The sequence below is a fragment of the Aptenodytes forsteri genome, unplaced genomic scaffold (assembly GCF_000699145.1).
Source record: "Aptenodytes forsteri isolate BGI_AS27 unplaced genomic scaffold, ASM69914v1 Scaffold153, whole genome shotgun sequence".
NCBI classification, from domain to species: domain Eukaryota; kingdom Metazoa; phylum Chordata; class Aves; order Sphenisciformes; family Spheniscidae; genus Aptenodytes; species Aptenodytes forsteri.
This window is the reverse complement of record NW_008796178.1, coordinates 783,789-803,133: the sequence shown is the minus strand read 5'-3', so window position 1 is coordinate 803,133 and position 19,345 is coordinate 783,789. Positions and strand designations below refer to the sequence as shown.

Here is a 19,345-nt window from a genome sequence, read left to right as displayed (position 1 = left end):
AAGCCCTGCACCGGGCGGGGGGGGGACGGGGCGGCGGTGCAGGAGCCAGACTGTGCCATCACGATCGCTGCATCGCTCCGTTTTCTCACCGCTTTCTACTTCACGTGGGCCAGGCGGCCCCCCCCTTGTCTTTAAAACACTTGAAAGCAATTAATAAGTTTCTCATTGCAGTTTAGGAACAAACAAAAATCGTGCCAGCATAATCAAAGCAAACGTCGAACGACTGATGGAAATTCAATAGTTTTAACTTTCGCAAGTACCTTTCAGGGGTCCGTGCACAAGAAAGCACAAGGGCCTGCAATTATCATGCTAAAAGCCAGGCTGTGCCTCCCAATAATTAGATTTCTATATGCATTGCCCTTTCCGTATTTTCAATGAACGACACGGGGAGCTGCTCTTTTGCAGGTCTGAGAGAGCGAGGCTCTTTTCTGCAGCTCTTAAGCGTGGAATCAGGATTTTGCAGCAGGCCGGGGACAATGGCCCTCTGCGCTGCTGGGTGGCACATGCTAAGATCTGCATGGCATTGTTCCCCGCTCAGCGCGACAGCGCCCACGGTCACCAGGACTCTCCGGCCATCTGTTACCTTGTGGTTAGCAGCGTGTTCTCACATTGCCTACAGACGCACAAGGGAAGAGAAGCAGAGTTTGTCCATTGTATTTCTGCAATTAGGGCTTTGCCTTAAGAGGAAAATACATTTGCTAGAGGAGATATCCTAAAATCAGAGTTTTAGCCCTCAAGTGTCTAACACTGGACTCCCTGAATCTTATGTGGACCTCCACACAACCACTTTACTTTTCATTCACCAAATATTTTCCTTTTGTTATCAAAAGACAGAAACAGAATTTCAGTCTTGACTTGCACTTCTCTAAGATCCTGTGTTCTTCCCCGCACGTACCTGTGGTGTGGCTTCCCACACAACTTTAGGCTGAAGTCTGGCTCAAGCTGGTGCTGTGCGCTGTTTGCTCCAACAGTTCTAAAAACATTTAAAAATGCATTAAACCTAGATCTTGTATTAACATTAGTGCCAGTGATCCTCAAAGCTCTGTGAAACTATTGTCTCACCCATCTAAGAAAAAAACCTGCTGAATATCTATGCTCTGACCCCATCTTGAATGGAAAACAACACACAAATAGTCTTTACAAGGTTTGATTGTGGCATAATATAGGAGCTAAGAGGCCAGAGCCCGTTCTCTCTTTTATGCAGATGAGATCAGGGAACAGAGGAGAGGACTCGGGGAGGGAACTGACACTATGATAAAGTAGCCCCACAGGAGGATTTATTCACTTCAAAAAGCCCAAACTAACCCATCTGCTGCCATCAGGAGAAAGCATTGAGCCACTTGATCTCTGAACATCTTCCAGCAGCAGCGTTTCCCCTTTCTGTGGAAAGCCCTGTGTGTATTTTGCTGACTTGCGCTCAGCAGCCCTCCCGCCTCCAGTTTGTATGAACACCACATAACACCAAAACATCTCCTGTTAAAACTCTTACTTAGAAATTGCTCTTTACAGAGAAGGAAGTCGTAGGCCTATTTCCCCCCTTAGACTAAATAAAGGGCATGCATCACAAACTGTTTTAAGATCCCAAATCACTGACATCATCAGTGAGAAGGAACAATCTAGACACTTCTTCTTACTATTGAAGCCTGGGGTTTTTAAACCATCTTAAACACATCTATCATAAAGCCATACAAACTCAGCTTTTCCCCAGCGGTGAATCCCTCGAGGAGAAGGATGAACCAGAAGTGGGCAAGCAGCTGCCGAGAGATCGTTGTATTGTCTAGAAATTTTTCCATGTATCTGAGGCTTGAAACGCTTGGACTTTGCAGCAGGGATCTCGGGCAGAAGCATGGCTGCAGCGTTCAACAAAATGCAACTCTGTTTGCAAAATGACCAAGCTTATCATACTGCAGCCCTCTAAAAGCCAGGCAGTTATCGCCATCACTAGGTTGTTACAGAGTTGAAAACTCACATTTGCTTTTATGCATAGTGAGGAACAGGAAAAACTGAGTTTAAATACTTTAATCCACACACTTTAATCTACAGAGAAATACAGTACAAATAACAAGACAACAAAAAGATGCATTAGGAAATTCAGTAACAGAGTCAGTGCTGTGAAAAATCTGGATTTACAAACTTCTATGAAGAATATGGAACAGATGTTTCTCAAAAGAGCCTTCTGGGAGCGTAAGTCACAAGAGAGAGGCCGTGATACAACCGACTGAAGACAAAAGTTTTCTTCAGTTTCACTTGTGTTAATGTGGAGTACCACCACAGAACCCGGTGGAGTTCTGTGACTTCACTCAAGTTGCAGCTTCTTACAGACAGAACCTGGCCCAAGTGCTCAAATAACACGCATCACCCACATGTAGTGATCTGAGCAAACGTCACAATTACAGGGGACAATGGTATTATCACCCGCTTCAGAAATACTCGATGAAGCCAATGAAGGCTTCAAACAAAGCAGAGACTTTTATGGTATGTTCCACAATCACACTTCGTGTGCCTACGCAGCAAATAAAGAACACACTTCCCAGCTTTTATGACTAAGTTTTACAGTAATACCTCCTTATCCTCTCATTTCAGCCTACCTTCTGTTAAAAAACAAAGGAAAAACAACTTGGGATTTGAAAGCATCACTTGATGTCAAGGAAAAAAAATTAACAAATTTTGACTTTAAACATTTATATCGGAGGTTCAATATTGTGTTGGCTGGTTATTTCTTTGCAAGTAAGATCTCATATACCTTACAGCTGTGAGCATTCAGGTTTGCTCCGAGTTTTTATTTTCTGAGAAGAGAGGCAGGAATGGTGCAGACAGCTTTTGCTTATGTTTGGGCACTAAATAATACCTATCTCAAACGGCACCATAAGGAAACAACTGTTCTGTCAAATCACTCCCTCCTTACTGTTCTGTGGGAAAACCAAAAAAATACTGAATCCCAAATGTCACCTTTCGTGGTTGAAAAAACCCGAAGATGTTATAAATTCTACTTTTTGACCTATTACTTGCATTTTAAGCTCATCTTTTACCTATTTAGTGCAACCTCAGAATATATGCATAAACACATTCAATACAAATCCCAAATCACAGCATCACAGTATTGCCAAGCTATATAACTTTTTTTTTTAAACTGTTAACGTGCTGGTATTTTCTTGTAAGTAGTTAGCACTAATTTAAAGTTACAGCTCTTAAAAGTAACATTTTTACAGTATTCTGATCACTAATTACTAAATAGAAATAACTACTGTACATACTGAAGTTACAAGCTACAAAAATAAAAATCCGTTCTGTTTAACTATAAAAATCCTAGAAAGAGAAGATGGCTGGAGGTACTCTAAGGATTACAACAGTTGGTAGCAAACAAAATGGCTTTTGAGGGATGTAAACTTTGAAGATACAGAATGCAATAAACTCACAACGTAAGTTCCCACTTGCTCTTAAAAGGAAAATTATTTTTATGCTCAAATCTACAAACAAATTGCAAATGAAACAATGCAACAAATGAATTACATACAGCAATAAGAGTATATAGCACAGTAAACAGGGCAGTATTAACGACAAACAAGACTTTGAATACATTCATACTGTTGAACAGTTAAGGGCCAGATCCTCAGCTAATGTAAATCAGCATAACATCACTAGGTTTAGTCAAGGCATGTGGCTTTACTCCAGCTAGAAGTCTCTCCCTGAGATGCCCAAAACCTGAACTGGGTATTCGGCACTCTTAGTGAGATAAAGAGATTTTGGTCATGCCGTGCTTTTAGAACTGTGGCCTAAATGAAGTTGAAATACAGAATGTGTAAATTCTCTCAATATACCTAATTGCTAAATGAACAAGTGGTCTCTGTTGCCTCATTCCTGTGTTCAGAAAGCAGCTATCATTTCTCAGAAAAAAAAGTCAGAGCATTTTTAAATAAGTGGTTCATATTCAACAGGATCAGTTATGCTTTAAGTCTGAAGATATCCTAGTTTACTCCTAACTGAAGGGTCAAATATTTTTTCTGTTCCAAAAGGAAGAAAACTGCTAGTAGTCGGTAGGAAATACAGAGCAAAAAAAGGATTTTCAGTTAGAACACATGCGAAGATTCCTAAGTGTCCTACTCTTACCCATAGATGAACTAACTAGGATACAGTGGTGCTCTACCAAAAAGCATTTGTTGCCAAGTAAAAAAGAGTAAGTATTATAACATTGATACCATTATGCCGTTCACAGCTAAGGTACAGTGCTTTAAGGTTTTTTTTAAACCAGTGAGATACAATAACATACACTATAAAAGCTGTGAGCTTCAGTGCAACATAATGCAGAATCAGAAGGAACTGGCCAAACTGAAACCAGAACCTTCGACTATTAGTTCTCAGAACCTGTGGAGAATGGGGAGGTTCCTCCCCAGCAGCAAAGAGCAAAAATTGTACTTTCAAAATAGGTCAGGGGGACTGGGAACCTTTGGAGCCCTTTCTAATATCTTCCAGGTGTGGTGATGGTGACTGAAAAAGCCAAGCAGGTGGGTTACTGCGCTAAGAATAAGCTGTGTGAAGCCATTGCAATTTTCTTTTCTGACAAGCTAGCTGGCATGAAGGATAAAGTGGACAGAAGAGAAGCTCACTATCCTGATTTCAGCAGAGCTTTTGATACCATCCCAAATGACATTTTTAGCTGAAAGTGAGCCAGCATAAAATGAGTAATTAAATGACTGAGGGAAAGAGGTACTTACTGAGTAGTTGTAAACACTAGCAAGGCAAAATGTATGGGGGAACAAATTCTCAACCTGAATCAGCTGAAGTTATACAGAAGAAACTTTTCACTTACTCTTGCTATAAGCATTGCCTCAATAAGATGATTTTCTCCAAGTGTGTTCAAACATGGCAGCATTTTCTTTTGCAACCAGGAGAAACTCAAGTCTGTTTTCTGAGAGCAAGTATTAAAGCTTCTAACTAACGTAAATGGTGTTTCAAGTTACTTAGTGCCTAAGAAAAGCAAGACCTGGGGAAAAAAACCCTATGAAGGGGCAACATCGAAAGTGAACATATAAAAAGAGTATCAAATGCATGAATTATGCTATACAGTCTTTACGTTATGAACATGAAATGCAATTCATAAGAGCACTAGCTGAGAAAAATGTTCAAGTTTGAACATAATTCCAGATTAATTCGAAACAGAAATATCGCCGTTGCAGTAGAAAGAAAACACAAGACTCTGTTCTTTAATAACTGCAGTAATTCCAAAGTGCTGTTAAAAGTATGCTCTAAATACTACCCTAATCTGCTTTAAACACCAGGAACAATAGACATACTTAGAAGAAAATATGTAAGTGAATGCCATTCACCTCAGCTGTTTTTGAAGACGAAGAATGCAAGTTTGGCCTTCAGGCACCTTTTTAAAAAGTCCAGACACGGAGAAGATCCAAAATGCAGGTGGCATTTGAAACAGTTTAACCCTGCTATGAATTGCTGAAGTGAAAACACAAAGTAAAACAAAGCCTATGACAAGAAGTTCTATGCACATGAAAATATGCATAGATACTCTCTCTCAATGTGTGTGTAAACAAGTGAGGTTTGAGCAAGGCAGAAAGCTGACTCACTATGGCTCTCCATACAAGTTTAAGTTTTTTGTATTGCATGTCACAGGATCGAGAACCTACAGTAAAGAAAGTTATCAGAATCTGACCAAACTTCAGTTAAGCTAGTGTATGCAGCAATAAAAACTAAAATAAGCTTTGTGAATTCACTTTTGAGTGCTTGACAATTGATGTTATTATTCACCCTGTACATTTTACGCAAAGGTATACTGTATGAAGACTGCCAGAAGAAACTATTCATTATTTGTCTTTTTGAAACATCGCTTTCACTATTTTTCCAATGTTAATCATTAACAGGGTAAGGGAAAATTCTTCAGTGCAGGACATGAGATCCAGCTGCAGAGTACCCTCTTCTGGATAGAGAATGTACTGCAGTATTTTCAGGTTTCCAATCTGTTTTCAGAAGAGGTACAGAGTAGCTATTTGTACTGGTGCTTTATGCACCTACAACATTAAAAAAGCGTGTAACAGTTTTACAGTCACAACACACATGACAACATTAAGCAGCTACAGCTATATTACAAATTAGAAAAGTTCATTTATGTTAGCATTAGAATCTGGGAGCCCATTGCTGACATCTACTGTCTGCAGTTGGACTAAAACTTAAAACAGTTCCATAAAAGTAACTCAAAACAGGCTTTAATCCAAATTTGCAACATACTGGAAAGGAGGATACCTTGAAATCAAAGGACAGCATGTTGGAAACAGCAAGACTTCCCAACAGATTCTTGTGCTAACACCATATGTTTAAAAATAACTTTTTTTTCTCATGCATATGACAGCTACATATCGTTACAATAGAAGCATGACCCCATGTCTGATTGGGAACTGGACACTTCAACCTTACAGAATATTCTCCATACCATAAATACAATTTTACAAGAGGCTTCCCCATGTTTACAATGGCTACATTTGCTACCATCACTAACAGTCAATTTGTGAAACACAAACTTCGCTTCCACATGCAAGAAAGGGATCCTGTCCAATCCAAACAAGACCATTTACCAGGGGTTGTCCCAAACAAGCACCCAGTTAGACGCTACTTTGCCTTCTAATTCTCCTTTGCTTCTCCAAAGGGAATGATGGAATTACATTTCCCAAAATGGATTTCACACATTTAGGACTGGACTCCTAGCAAGCCGCAGTGAGTGGGAAGATCTTGCCTGCACAAACATAGTACAACATCGCTGGTACCCACTCAGGCAAAGCACAAGTGGAGAAGCCAGCTACTGTAAAAAAGGGAGATTTTCAAAGTCTTGGCATCGATTGTTTTTTTTTTTTTCTAGATGTCAGGAGTTCAGAGAGTGAAGCTTTTGAACAGTAAAGGTTCTTAGACTATAAAACAATCTGATCAACTTCAGGTAACTTTAAACTGTAATTACGAATAATGTAGATCAAGTAGCCAATGGTGTCATTTCTCTTGAGAAAATACTGCCTTTCATAGCACATACCCTGCTTTTCCAGACTTGTCATTTGTTTGTAAACAATAATTATGTAAGAACCATAGCACAACACTTAACTATTTTTAGGATGCTGATGGTTACAAGTTATTAAAAAAAAAATTAATACCTTACCTAGTAAGATTTTTGAAGCTAATACAAATTGAACTGTGTAACTAAAAAAAAAAAGGTAGTGGATTTATCTAACATAGTATACTTTGGGGTATTTTAAACACTTTTTACATAGATTTAACTATTAATTTGTTCCCTATATTTACATACAATAAAATAATTAAGATAAGGTATATAAGGCTAATGAATATGGAATTTACAAATGACTTCTGCTTTACAGTTCATTACACACTAATCACATTTTCAGACAGCTATAAATTCACTGATAATCAGTAGTATTTAAGATATAGTACATACACTTTCTACAACGAATACCATCAAGTTAAAAATGCTCTCCAAAGAGGATTACAATTGAAGGTTTTAAAAATACTGAATTTGCCAAGGTTTCAATAAATTATTTTAATATATAAATAGTTCATTCACCGTTAATGCAAATGTCATTTCATAGATTGTTGAAAAACAGTTTCATTTTACAAAACCTAGAAACACAGCCTACTTTACCCAATGGTATCACTTTCAGTTAGCATGAAGGCACATTTTCAGACAGCTATAAATTCACTGATAATCAGTAGTATTTAAGATATAGTACATACACTTTCTACAACGAATACCATCAAGTTAAAAATGCTCTCCAAAGAGGATTACAATTGAAGGTTTTAAAAATACTGAATTTGCCAAGGTTTCAATAAATTATTTTAAAATATAAATAGTTCATTAATGCAAAATGCAAATGTCATTTCATAGATTGTTGAAAAACAGTTTCAAAACCTAGAAACACAGCCTACTTTACCCAATGGTATCACTTTCAGTTAGCTAAAGAAAAAAAAGAGGATTACAATTGAAGGTTTTAAAAATACTGAATTTGCCAAGGTTTCAATAAATTATTTTAAAATATAAATAGTTCATTCACCGTTAATGCAAATGTCATTTCATAGATTGTTGAAAAACAGTTTCATTTTACAAAACCTAGAAACACAGCCTACTTTACCCAATGGTATCACTTTCAGTTAGCATAAAGAAAAAAGGGGTGGGGGGGGGAAGAAAGATTGGGGGAGTTCTGACAAAAGCAGCAACATTCAAAGTTCAGACCAAGGCGCTCAACTTCTCTTATGATCTCAGCTTATGCATGATACATTCAGCATAAATCCTCTTCCTAACTGGAAGATCACCTTCAGTAACTCAACTGGACTTAACTGAATTACTTAGTGACAAATTTTAAACCTCAACTCATAGCTCTCACCTGCCACAGGCTTAAAATACCTACAAGAGAAAAGAAAAAGGGAAGCAGTTTTTTACTTCTGTTTACCATGAAGATGTTTTCACCTGAGAAGCTTTTAACCTGAGAAGCTTCAGTACACGGAAACTATCAGTTTGGCATATCTGTTGTATGTGTTCTTAACCTTTACTATCAGCATAGACCACCAATCTTTTTCTCGCCCTATATTCACATGGGAAATGAAGTTTCAGGTCCAACAAGGTATCTTTGACCCCCTAAGAGCTAGTCAGAAAACAAATGCTTCCGTGCTTTTTTCCCCACAATCAAATTATACACATGAATGCCAGAACTTGCTACCCTCTGCAAACTTAGCTCTCAACCTCCACACTTATTTAACAGATTGACTTGCTATTGATCATTTCCAGGTGATTACAAAGCAACATCTTTAACAAGCCTTTAAAAAAACCACATCTGCCAATCATCATTATTTCTTTAAAACCCTCCTGTAACAGCTAAAAAAGACAGCTCCTTTGTCCAAGTTTTCCTCCAAAAAGCCTCCTCGAGAACTGAGATGTTGCTATTTACAAAAACTAGAATTAGTCTCTCACTGAACTGAAGCAGAGTCAGTCACAGGATCATTCAGTGCAAGTCATGGTACACTTATTTTGAAGTTGTATCTTGGGTACTCGGGACCTCAGGAGTACTCTATCTATGGCTTACAAAGCCACTGAAAAAGGTCATTTGCTAACAGAACATTTCCAGAAACCTTTGGTCCAAAAGCATCTTTCTTGCTAACCACCTTCTCAAGAGCTCCCAGATCCTCTGCTCTCCCAGTCGAGCCTATTAGATATGCGCTGCACAAGCAGGTGCACCGAAAAGTATTTGTCCTGCTCCCAAGAAGAGATGGCAGCCAGGAGCAGGCTGTTGTCAGAAAATCAGCCCACATCCTACTTGGTCTGATTTTCTGTTCTGGGGAAGAGGGCAGGTGGAAGCAGGGTATCAAACCTTTTGCATACTATACTGTGTATGTGCAGAAGACCTGATTCCACAGCAAGGAAGGGCAGCAGTATCTGTCTGTCTCCTGCCATTAAGAGTAACTAACTCCTCCAGCTAGAAAGGCTGGGCATCACCATCAACCTAAAAGGCAAAACAGCTGTGGTAATTCAGCTATGAAAGGTTTCATGAACATGAAAGCACGGCTTTTTCCTCAGCTCTAGTTCATTCACAAGTATGAACCTTACAGCGTAAACCTTAATCTAGATTAGGCGTTCTCAGTGTTTTTAATGAGCTGAAGTTCATCACTATTACGTGAAATTCCACAAAATCTATATATCTTCATCCGTCTGTTCTCTCATGTGGTCTTGCTCAGACACGCTTGAAGCTTCGTCATCTGTTTGTTCACCCGAGTGATACAACATCAGTGCATGTGTCTTATGAGTTATGGTAACAGTGCAGGGCCCCTGAGCCCATGGCTCTCCATCCACCTGCATCGGCATCTTTGAACTCTTCAAGATCAGCTAGTATTAAATAGAAGAACACACAATCATAGCAGTTCAAAGTAGCTCTGAAGATTTACAACCTTTTACAACTACAGCATACTGATGCTGCAGGTTTTCAGCCTGACCAGGGAGAAACTTAGAATATAATGAATTGCACTCATAGGCCACCAACCACAGCAACAGAGGACTGTGAATTATGACATAATTAATTTTTACTAAGCAAGAGACACATCTAGCTCAACTGCAAACTGCAACTTCAGATCAGACAGTTGAGTGCTTCAGATTCTATACTGTGTATTAGAAAAAATTTGGGGAAACAGGTTCATAAACACCACTTACCCTCACTGTATGTGCCTGCCCTAGGCGAACAGGATTTGCTAGTTTCACCTGAATCTGTGCACAGTGGAAAGAACCATGAACACCAACAACTTCCAGAAGCCCATCATCATGTCTACGAATTAAGAAAGGAGACTCTTTTTAGTGATGCTCATGAACTCTAGAATACCTGTCCAAATATTACACAGTCCTTTTATGGCTATTCCCTTAGAGAAGACAAATGTTATTCTACAAATATGTTTAAACTATCTATTTGTGCTGGACAACAAATCACACTGAACGGCAGAGGAAACCATACAAAAACGCAAGTATGGAGCAACACACCAGCTGGTACACCCTGGCTAGCTTCTGGAAATTATGGATATATGACTTTCCAAGACTCATCATGCATATTTAAGGCCTACAGTGGATTTCTCTTCCATAAATTTGTACAATTCTGTCTTTTCACTCAATTATTAATCTACAGGAAAATCTTTTAATGGCTTAATTTTTTAGACTTTGGTAAAGGACCTTGCCCAAATATTTTTTAGAAATCCAGGATCATAAGCCTTGTAACGGAACTATGAGGTATATTTATACACATGGCTTCTGAAGAAGGAACTTACAAGAGGGAATAACTAATGTACCCGCCTAGTCTCCTCTTTAGTATTGCTCCAGCCAACTTACTCAAGCATGGGAGTCAAATTTTTGGCTTGCTTTGTTTTTACTTTATATTTTAACCTCTATTAAGATGTGTTCTTTTATATTCTGAAATGGACGTATCTTCTGCTTTTTGAAGGCTACCTTTATTTTTAATAGCCTCTTCAACGCTATTGCTTAGTCATGCCAGACATTTTGAGGTGGTCTTAAAAGAAACTTGATGTGTGGGATGCACTTAGTCCAAGCCTCTAACATGAGGAAAATAAAAAAAATGAGATAGCCTACTGTCACAAGAAATCCTTCTTGACTACATAAGCATAGCCTACTGGAGGGAATTGCTTACACTACAAGGACTGTTAAAAGGAAAAAAAATAAAAAGATGCACTGGGTACCTCGCCAAGGGATAAGGTTCATCACCCATTCCTTCCCAGAGCCTACAGCCACCTCCCCAATATCCAATACTCAGGACAATGATGCCTTCCAAATTGGGCAACTCGATTCTCTCACCATCCAACTCTAGCTTTAAAAGACAAACGGAAGTTAATTACTGTGGATCAAATTCAGTACTTCAATAGAAGCTAGTTATTCTCTTTATGCATTTAATAGGCTTCACTTGAAGAAAAACTGGTCCTGTACAAACAGAACATGTTTTCTTTTCATACTTTAAAAAAATGACTTCTGATTTCTCAAGATATCCTAAGCTGTAATAAATTTCTGCTAATGGAGAAAAGAAAAAGGAACTCTCACTTATGTAAGTCTCTGGTGCAAAGGCAATTTTCATCTGGGTATCAGTACTTGAACTCACAGAACTGAGTCAAGGTCAGAAGAAAATTTAGGAATTTTCAGTTAGCTCAAAGACATGAATTCCATGAAGCAAGCTGCAGATAGCAAAACGAACATCAAAAATACTCCAAGTCCAGAGCCATCCTTATACAAATATCATATAAATGTAAACTGCAAAGCTTTTCCCCTTTTCTTTCACAAGGTATGTTTTTACACTGCACTGATTGTTCAGAGAATAAGCAAGTTAAAAAACTTACCTCAACCTTTTTGTTAAGATCTTTACATTCTTGTACTAAGCAGTCTTTGGTTCCATAAAAAAAATAAACAGCCTATAAAAAAAAGCAACCAGGGAGAACAGAAAACACTGTTAGAAAAAGACAGTATGTATGAAGACTACTTGAAATATTCATGTACAGTTATTGTTCTGCAAACCTTATCTAAAATTCATACGTAACAAATTTGCACATCCTTCAACTAAGCCTTCTTCATAAGATAAGCTACAACTTGCATAAGAAACTTGCTTTCCACTTTAAATGGAAGTAGGCAATGTCCTTAACTCATTAAGTTTCAAAGCAAATGAGACATTCTAAACAAAAATAGAACAAACAGCATATTCTGTAAGCAAGCAGAGGCAAGGCAGAACACTTGTGAGTAGGCTGGAAACATGTTTTACCCATGGAATCCCCTCCCCAAGAAAAATGAGTTCAAACTCTTAAAATGGCATGAAAGGAAGTAGGGGAGTAAAGCAATGTAAAGCAAAAAATAGCCTTAAGTCAAGTCAACAACTGCAAGGAGAAAACGTCACTTTACCAAACACACCTTATTAATAATTCTGCTGGAAAACAGAGAAGGAGTCTTCTCACGATGAGCATGAAAATTTAAAGCCATGAGAGCATCAGGTCCTATAGAAAAGTAGTTGTTCATTGTGAATACCTGTAAGACAGGACTTCTAGTTATGATCTTATTAAATACCATTATTAGGATTTAAAAGTCACAGTGTTTAATGGGAAGTAGGTAACCAGAAAAGTAAATATAAACACACAGGTATTCCACTGAATCCATATTTATACTTGCAAACCATACCTTTGGTTTCCTTAAGTTGTAGTATCCTTTGTTTGTTACTTGTACCTTCCATCTGAAAAAACAACAGCTGTTACTTAGACTCATGACAGACAGACTGTTCTCACTTAGTATCAAAGCTGTAATTAGGAATCTCGTATCTATGCTGGCATCAAGTCAAAAGATTCAAATGTAGTTAAATTATGAAAGAGTTAAGCCTTGTAGAACAACTAAATAAAGACTAATTTTGCACCTCAGTTATTTTGCAGTTCCCTCCAGCAATACTTGTGTTTCTTTACATATACTGCTGCAACTGGACATCCATAGAGCTATAGTAGTATTTTATAGTATTTACCTTTTCACTGTTACTTACCTGTCTAGTTTGATTCCATCTGCCTCCATGACATTTCGTAAGATTTGTTCTACAGGGACTTCTCCAGCATAACCTGCACCCCAGCCCAGTGTATTAGACAGGTCATTACCTGTTCCCAGAGGTAAAATTGCAACTTGTGGAATATAACGTTCTTGCCCCTAGAATACAGAAACACTGCATGTTAGCTCCTTCTTTAGCACTGATTTTCTCCCTTGTATCCCCAAATGTTCACATTAGATAAATATCATTAATCTTCATAGCAGCTTGTTACCTAGTGCAGAGCAACAGAGCTGGCAGCATTAGTATAGCAGATAGCACATTTAAGTACTTATCGTAGGGATAATGCAAAGGAAGGAAATGTTAAACCATTGTGTGAAGAAAGGAGAATACAAACACAATATGGAAACAATGCATTATTAATACTGAACAGAGTATTCTTTCAAAAGAATGATGCTTTGGATCTAGAAGTGGAAGCCTGAACGTCTCATCCGATTTCCTGATTATATGCTGCTGACTTGCTGTAGCCATGTGTAAGTCACTAACACTATTACTGCACATACCTCTGGGAAGCGACATGAACACTAAGAGAGAGGTAACGCACAAGGCTGTGAACCATAACAAGACACCAAAATGCTCTTACAAGACTGAAGCGGGCTTAGGTCTGAAACAACAGATGCACATAATACTCAAGTATTCAACCACGGACAGAAATTCACATATTCAAAGAAGGAAAGTCAGTATCTAAGTTTCACAGATGTCACATACACACACAGATCCAGCTGTCATCAACAGATGGAGCAGATGATAATCATCTCTGCAGATCAGAGTAAGTGACAGAAGCAGGCACTCAAAATGGCCACCTTAGCAAAGGTCTTTGCTCTCTTTACCACAGAAGGGTGAACAGTTATTTCAGGTGTACAGTGGCCTTCGAAATTCAGCTGTGAAAAGTACTTGCAGTAACTGGCATTATGGTTACTATTTTTTCAAGAGGAGGTATCAGCCAGGTAATCTGTATTTGAGAGTCAAGATAAATGAAGGGAGCAAATAACCTACTGCTGATAATAAAAAGGTTTTGCTGATAATCTCAACAGTATTTATGTAACTCCAATGACTCAATTTGAATACTTGGAAACAAAGAAGAACCCAGATTTTGTCAACTATATTGGCTCTGAGGGACAACATATCAAGTGTTCAAGACCAAGAAAACGTATACTCATATTCATTAACCTTTATAGTTACACTTTGTTGCATTTCTACTTAATCAGTACATAAAAATTATCAAAGAAGCTCAGTTTGACTATGCATGACGAGAGAAAAAGGTTATTATTAGGTAAAGCACTAAAGCCCTTGTAATTATTCTTCATTCTTAATTTTCTCAGTTCTTAGTAGTACCCTGTAAATTGGAATATCTTCCAGTTCAAGTCAACAGTAAACACAGCTTATTTTTTCCTTCTTTACTTGCTGTTAATAGGTGAGGCTGCAGACTGACGGGTTCTTTAGAATATGTGATAATGAGCAGAAGCAAATTACTGCACTCACTCATGCACTGGCAATATAACAAGTATAGCCAGAAAAATTATGAGATTATAAAAGATTGAGTGCGCTGGGAGAAATAAGAAGTCAGAGCACATTAGCCATTATTAGCGATGCCATTTACAACAAAATAAATCTGTTTAGACAAAGAGGAAAGAACAATATATAAAACATTCTGCAGCTTGTTCTTTTCTTGTCCTACAGAAAAGAATGACTTTAAATATAATTTAAAATCTAAAGCTTTCATATTTTTCCTGAACTACAGCGACTCATAACAAGATGCATTTCCCCCCCCCAATACGAATAACCAATTCTGCATATATTTCTCTGTAGGCTTATTCAGGAAGATGAAAACAATAAATGCAGGTAAGAGATTAGGTGTAGCACTTTAGCAGCTCCAAAACTCATTTCACCATAAGACATCTTTTAATTTAAAGCACAATACCTTTATCTTCATTTCATCAATTGCATCCAGGACCCAGCCTACTGTGCCATCCCCACCACAGACAAGAACCCTGACAGCATTGCAAGGCAGCAAGGTACAAAGTTGGAGTGCTTTAGCAGGTGCAATTTTGCTTAGATCAAAAACCTAGAAGAAAGGAAAATAAGGAGTTCTGTAAGTTCACAGAACACAACTCAGGATTTGCCTCACAGATAAACAACTTCAAGAAGATCATTCTAACGCAAAACAAAGATTCTCCATTTACAATATTACATTAGCAAGTGAGTGGTCTTGACTTTTATGAGCAGGACTTGTTTCCCAAATTCACAATAGAGCTCCAGCTGCTTCACTAGTAATAAATGCCATTGATAAACTGAGCTGGCATAGAGTCCTAAGAAAAGTCTGTATCTAGATGCATTATGATGAAATCTGTAAAGATGAAAGACTTCAGATAAAAGTTATTTTTAAATACTCAGCATACAAAGAAGTTTATTCTTTAAAGCCTTATTGGGATGCATTTAAAATAAACACACAGTGGTTTCTATTAGGCTGTATTCTAAGGCTGGGTTTTGAACTTTAAAGGAAGAGTATTAAGGTGTAGCCAGGAAATCCAAGGAACAACTCACTACCTTACGTCAACATCCTGTGCCAGCCCAGTGGATTTTAAGGGGAAAGTGACAACACAAAGCAGCAACTGTAAACACGGACATTTTCACAAGTGAAGTGAGGATTTAAACAAATTCAGGTTTCAAATTAAGAAGATCTAAATATTTCATTTTCTAAAAATTGAACACTGTTTCAAGAGCCAGATACTTACCATTAACAGAATTACTGCATGTATAAATAGAAAACTGGACCAGTATTAGAACCATAACAAACTTTGGGGTGGGAGGAGCCTCTGCACTTTTGGTCTCTCTATATAAAGCTATTCTTTCTAAAAGAACGAACTGCATGAATTTGTTTCCTTTACTGATCTTCTGCAAGATCCTCCTGCCATTTATATAAGCAAAGCGATGTTTATTCTAGTTTAAACTTTTTATTAGAGTGGCTTTTCACTGTAAATACCTGAACAGGGTTCAGCAGAATTTTAAATTCTCCTAGTAAAGTTTCACCCATGTTGTTTCCACTACGAGTATTAGCCAGTATGATTACTGGCATCCAGTGTTTTCTGCAGTAAGGTACTACCTGCAAAAAGGTAACAGTCAGTCAGTCACACAAATACTGCACGTTTGAAAACGTTTAAAGCCTTGCTCCAAAACCTGTTCCCTGTAAGTGCTGAAATGAGGAAGTTACCATGTAGTCTGAAGTAGTCAAAAAAGAAACAAATACTTCTGACACATCAAGGTTGAAGATTTCTGTTCTACAGCGCCTAGGACAACAAACACTACAGTGTTATGAACACAGGAGTAGAAAAATCACAAAACATTCAAGGAAGTAAGGTACCCAAATCTCAGTGTTGTCTTGGAATAACAAAATCCAAATGTCTGCTCATGCTTCAACTACCACGTTAATAAAATGACAAACACCTCCGAATTAACACTGCAAGTACCTCATACATATTGAAACATTTATTTGATAGTTATTAACCTGACAATGTACTGAGTTGAAGTTTTAATGTGTGTTTTTTGGGTTTTTTTTTAAAAACATATTATAAAACCAAGAAGCAGTAGAAAAATACCTTTTCATAATTGGTTCTTTTGTCTTTACGCATCTGGTTGATTGTAGACAGATAGTACGGTGGAATAATTAAGTCTCTGAATTCTCCAAATGTACACTCCTCAGTCTTTAAACAGTCCATCATGCATTCATCATGTACAGTGTACTGACACCACGCACATCTGGAAAAAAGACCAAAAACGGTGAAAAAAATCCTCAAACAACAGGCACATCGATTTTGCTCATTTATTTTAGATAGACTAACTTTCTAAAAAGCACTTATGTTTACATGCACCATTATAAGTAACATTTTAAGCACATTACAGAGAAAACCATGCATTCCCGGCAAGTTTACATGACTGTGTATTGGCTATAGAAAATTACATAACTTGGTCATGTGCTTGCAAGTCTACAAAAGTATTTGAATTCTGTGGGAAAAAAACCCCAACAGTTTTAAATTAATTCTATTCTTTAATTCCAAAAACAAGTGCTATAAATATCCTTTTGCATTCTCTGCAATATAAACAGTTACACTGAAAGCTTGTATGAGAAACTGAACTCCTATCCATCCTTAAAGAGCACAGATAAAACACCAGAGTTCAATTTAATAAAAGTGTTACTAGTAACATTAATTAATGTTTCTTAAGACTGACAATACCTCTTTAAGTCCGAAACCTAAAGGTTACACAGTACTGTACAAGGCTGATGGGATTTTGTTATGTAAAACTGCTCAGCTTTCTGACCTATTCTAAAAGCTGTCCTGGAAAATGGACCAGGACAAGAGGAAATACTGCAGTATCCACTGCCGGCCTCTGCAGAATGTTAATCCTCGTTTGCTACATCTAAAGCCTTGGTTTAAGCAGCTGTGAAAGCTATTTTTGGAGTCCTTCTAACTAATCCAGCACACAACCAGAGTAGCAACGATACTTGCCCTGTACTGTGACTTTCTTCTTTTCCTGTTCTTCCTTCCCCCTTTGCCTCCAAAATCCTCTCCTTCCCTCCTCTTACTCACACTCTCTCTCAAGGTTTTGTTTCTGATAGCATGCTCATTTACACTGTAATTCTGCTTACTTACCAAGCAATTTGACACTATCACACAGAAGCAAAGCAAAAGCTGGCAGAATATATGCTGGAAAGATGACATCCTTTGAGAAGGCCGAAGTAACACTTACACTGTACCCAGGAGCTGGACCACTAGCAGTATATTTTGGCACAACGTGCCACTATGTCATGCGACAACTTTGCAAGCAGCCTTACTGATGACAGTGCAAGCCCATTCAACGGTTCCTTGAAATTTTTTTAACACTCTTACCACAAACTTTAACAATAGATTATATTACAGTAGCATTTAAGACTTCCCATTAGCTTTTTCTGAGCATCCTTAAAAATTATCTTAAACCAGCTACAGGACGGTTGTTTGTTCTAGTTACACTGAGCAGATGCCCATTTTGCAGAGATGCATACACATTTTGGTGCCCTGAATTCTGAGCTGTGCCACCCAAATTGTTCAGGCTATCCACTGTACAAATTACAAGCGTGTTAGAACCTTCTTAAGGTCATCCCCTAAAATATTATCTCTCTTGGTCACAGAGAGCCTTTTATATGTAATTATACAGTAGCTAGCACATCATGCCGGAGTAATGCAATTAAGAGAACAAGCAGACATGAAATGCAATGCCATACTCTCAATCTATGACTCAAATTACCCACAAGCATCCATTTTAATTTTAGGTTCTTCGAAGTTGTTTTTTTAACAGAGTTTCATATTTGACTACTGCAGGATCTCCTTCAGGGTAATGTGTTCCAATAACCCTGAGGAAAATACAATACCGATATGGCATCGTACTTTCTCATACAAAGTCAAATTCCCTTGCGGTACCTGTAGTCGCAGAGCTTGGGCTGTGTGCCACACTGTTGTTTGCATATCATACAGCAGCTGCAGAGCGGGACATTGCCTCTGATCCAGTGGTGTGGCATAGAGTTGTGGGCTCCACCATTGCTCCTCATCATAATTTCCTTGCAGAGAAAAAGCTGGTCAGCCTTCTTGAGGCATCCTTCGCTGACACGCAGCCCGCAGCAGTTGCAGAAAGCACCCTGAAGGATGTGCTGAGCACACACGCAGCAGTAGGAGGGCTGGCCAAAGAGGTCTGTGTAGTGCCAGTCATGCTTGCTCTTGCGAAAGATGTCTCGTATTAACACCTGCCGCCGGGACCGCTGGAAGCTGCACCACAAGGTGATCAGCACCGGTAGGATCACAGAGCACAGAGTCCAAAACACCAAACTCCAGTCTGCGACGACCGAGGCAGTGCCGCTTCTGCTCTCCGTCCCTTCCATTCCTCAGCAGCTCAGCCTCACCAGCCTAACCCCTCACACCAGTCGGGCAGACAGCAGGGTGAGCCCGGGAACAGCCCCCTAGTTCAAGAAGCCAACGCGCAGCTTCACGAAACATCTTTTAATCCCTTATTAGGGCTAGGCACCTATTTGCCCCCACATCTGACCTACCAACCAACAGAAGGATTTCAGTGCTGGCCAGGTGCGAGGGGCATCTCTGCTGCCCGCCCGGGCCTAGCGCAAGGCCGGCCAGCGTCCGGCCTCCTCCCGGCCCGGCCCTGCCCTGCCCTTCTCTCGCCCACTCCCCTCCCCCAGGCCCCAGGAGGGAGCC

The 19,345-nt window shown here is 38.7% G+C and overlaps 2 protein-coding genes across 2 annotated transcripts in view; both read right to left on the bottom strand.

Annotated features, from left to right (window-relative positions):
- LOC103905914 (meteorin-like protein) overlaps nt 1–1,939 on the bottom strand; it is an 8,665-nt gene extending 6,726 nt beyond the window's left edge. Inside the window, exon 1 of the mRNA XM_019474223.1 lies at nt 1,906–1,939. Within this exon, the coding sequence (XP_019329768.1) occupies nt 1,906–1,939 (34 nt within the window). The remainder of the gene's footprint in view (nt 1–1,905) is intronic.
- Nucleotides 1,940–8,186: 6,247 nt separating this feature from the next.
- On the bottom strand, nt 8,187–19,017 carry DGKE (diacylglycerol kinase epsilon). Its single transcript, XM_009287667.2, has 11 exons — nt 18,563–19,017; nt 16,706–16,865; nt 16,093–16,212; nt 15,031–15,174; nt 13,053–13,210; nt 12,704–12,755; nt 12,440–12,553; nt 11,878–11,949; nt 11,230–11,357; nt 10,202–10,313; nt 8,187–9,880 (listed from the first exon to the last, which is right to left on the bottom strand). Exons 1-11 carry the CDS (start codon nt 19,015–19,017, stop codon nt 9,689–9,691), a joined length of 1,707 nt encoding a protein of 568 aa, XP_009285942.1. The 3' UTR covers nt 8,187–9,688.
- Nucleotides 19,018–19,345: the final 328 nt, after the last annotated feature.

Excerpts from the sequence above, each read along its gene's own strand:
- DGKE (XM_009287667.2), bottom strand. The coding sequence starts at position 19,017 with ATGGAAGGGACGGAGAGCAGAAGCGGCACTGCCTCGGTCGTCGCAGAC. Across the intron at positions 12,756-13,052 it reads GATGGAATCAAACTAGACAG|ATGGAAGGTACAAGTAACAA; the intron begins GTAAGTAACAGT and ends TTGTTTTTTCAG. Across the intron at positions 9,881-10,201 it reads GGCAGGCACATACAGTGAGG|CTGATCTTGAAGAGTTCAAA; the intron begins GTAAGTGGTGTT and ends ATTTAATACTAG.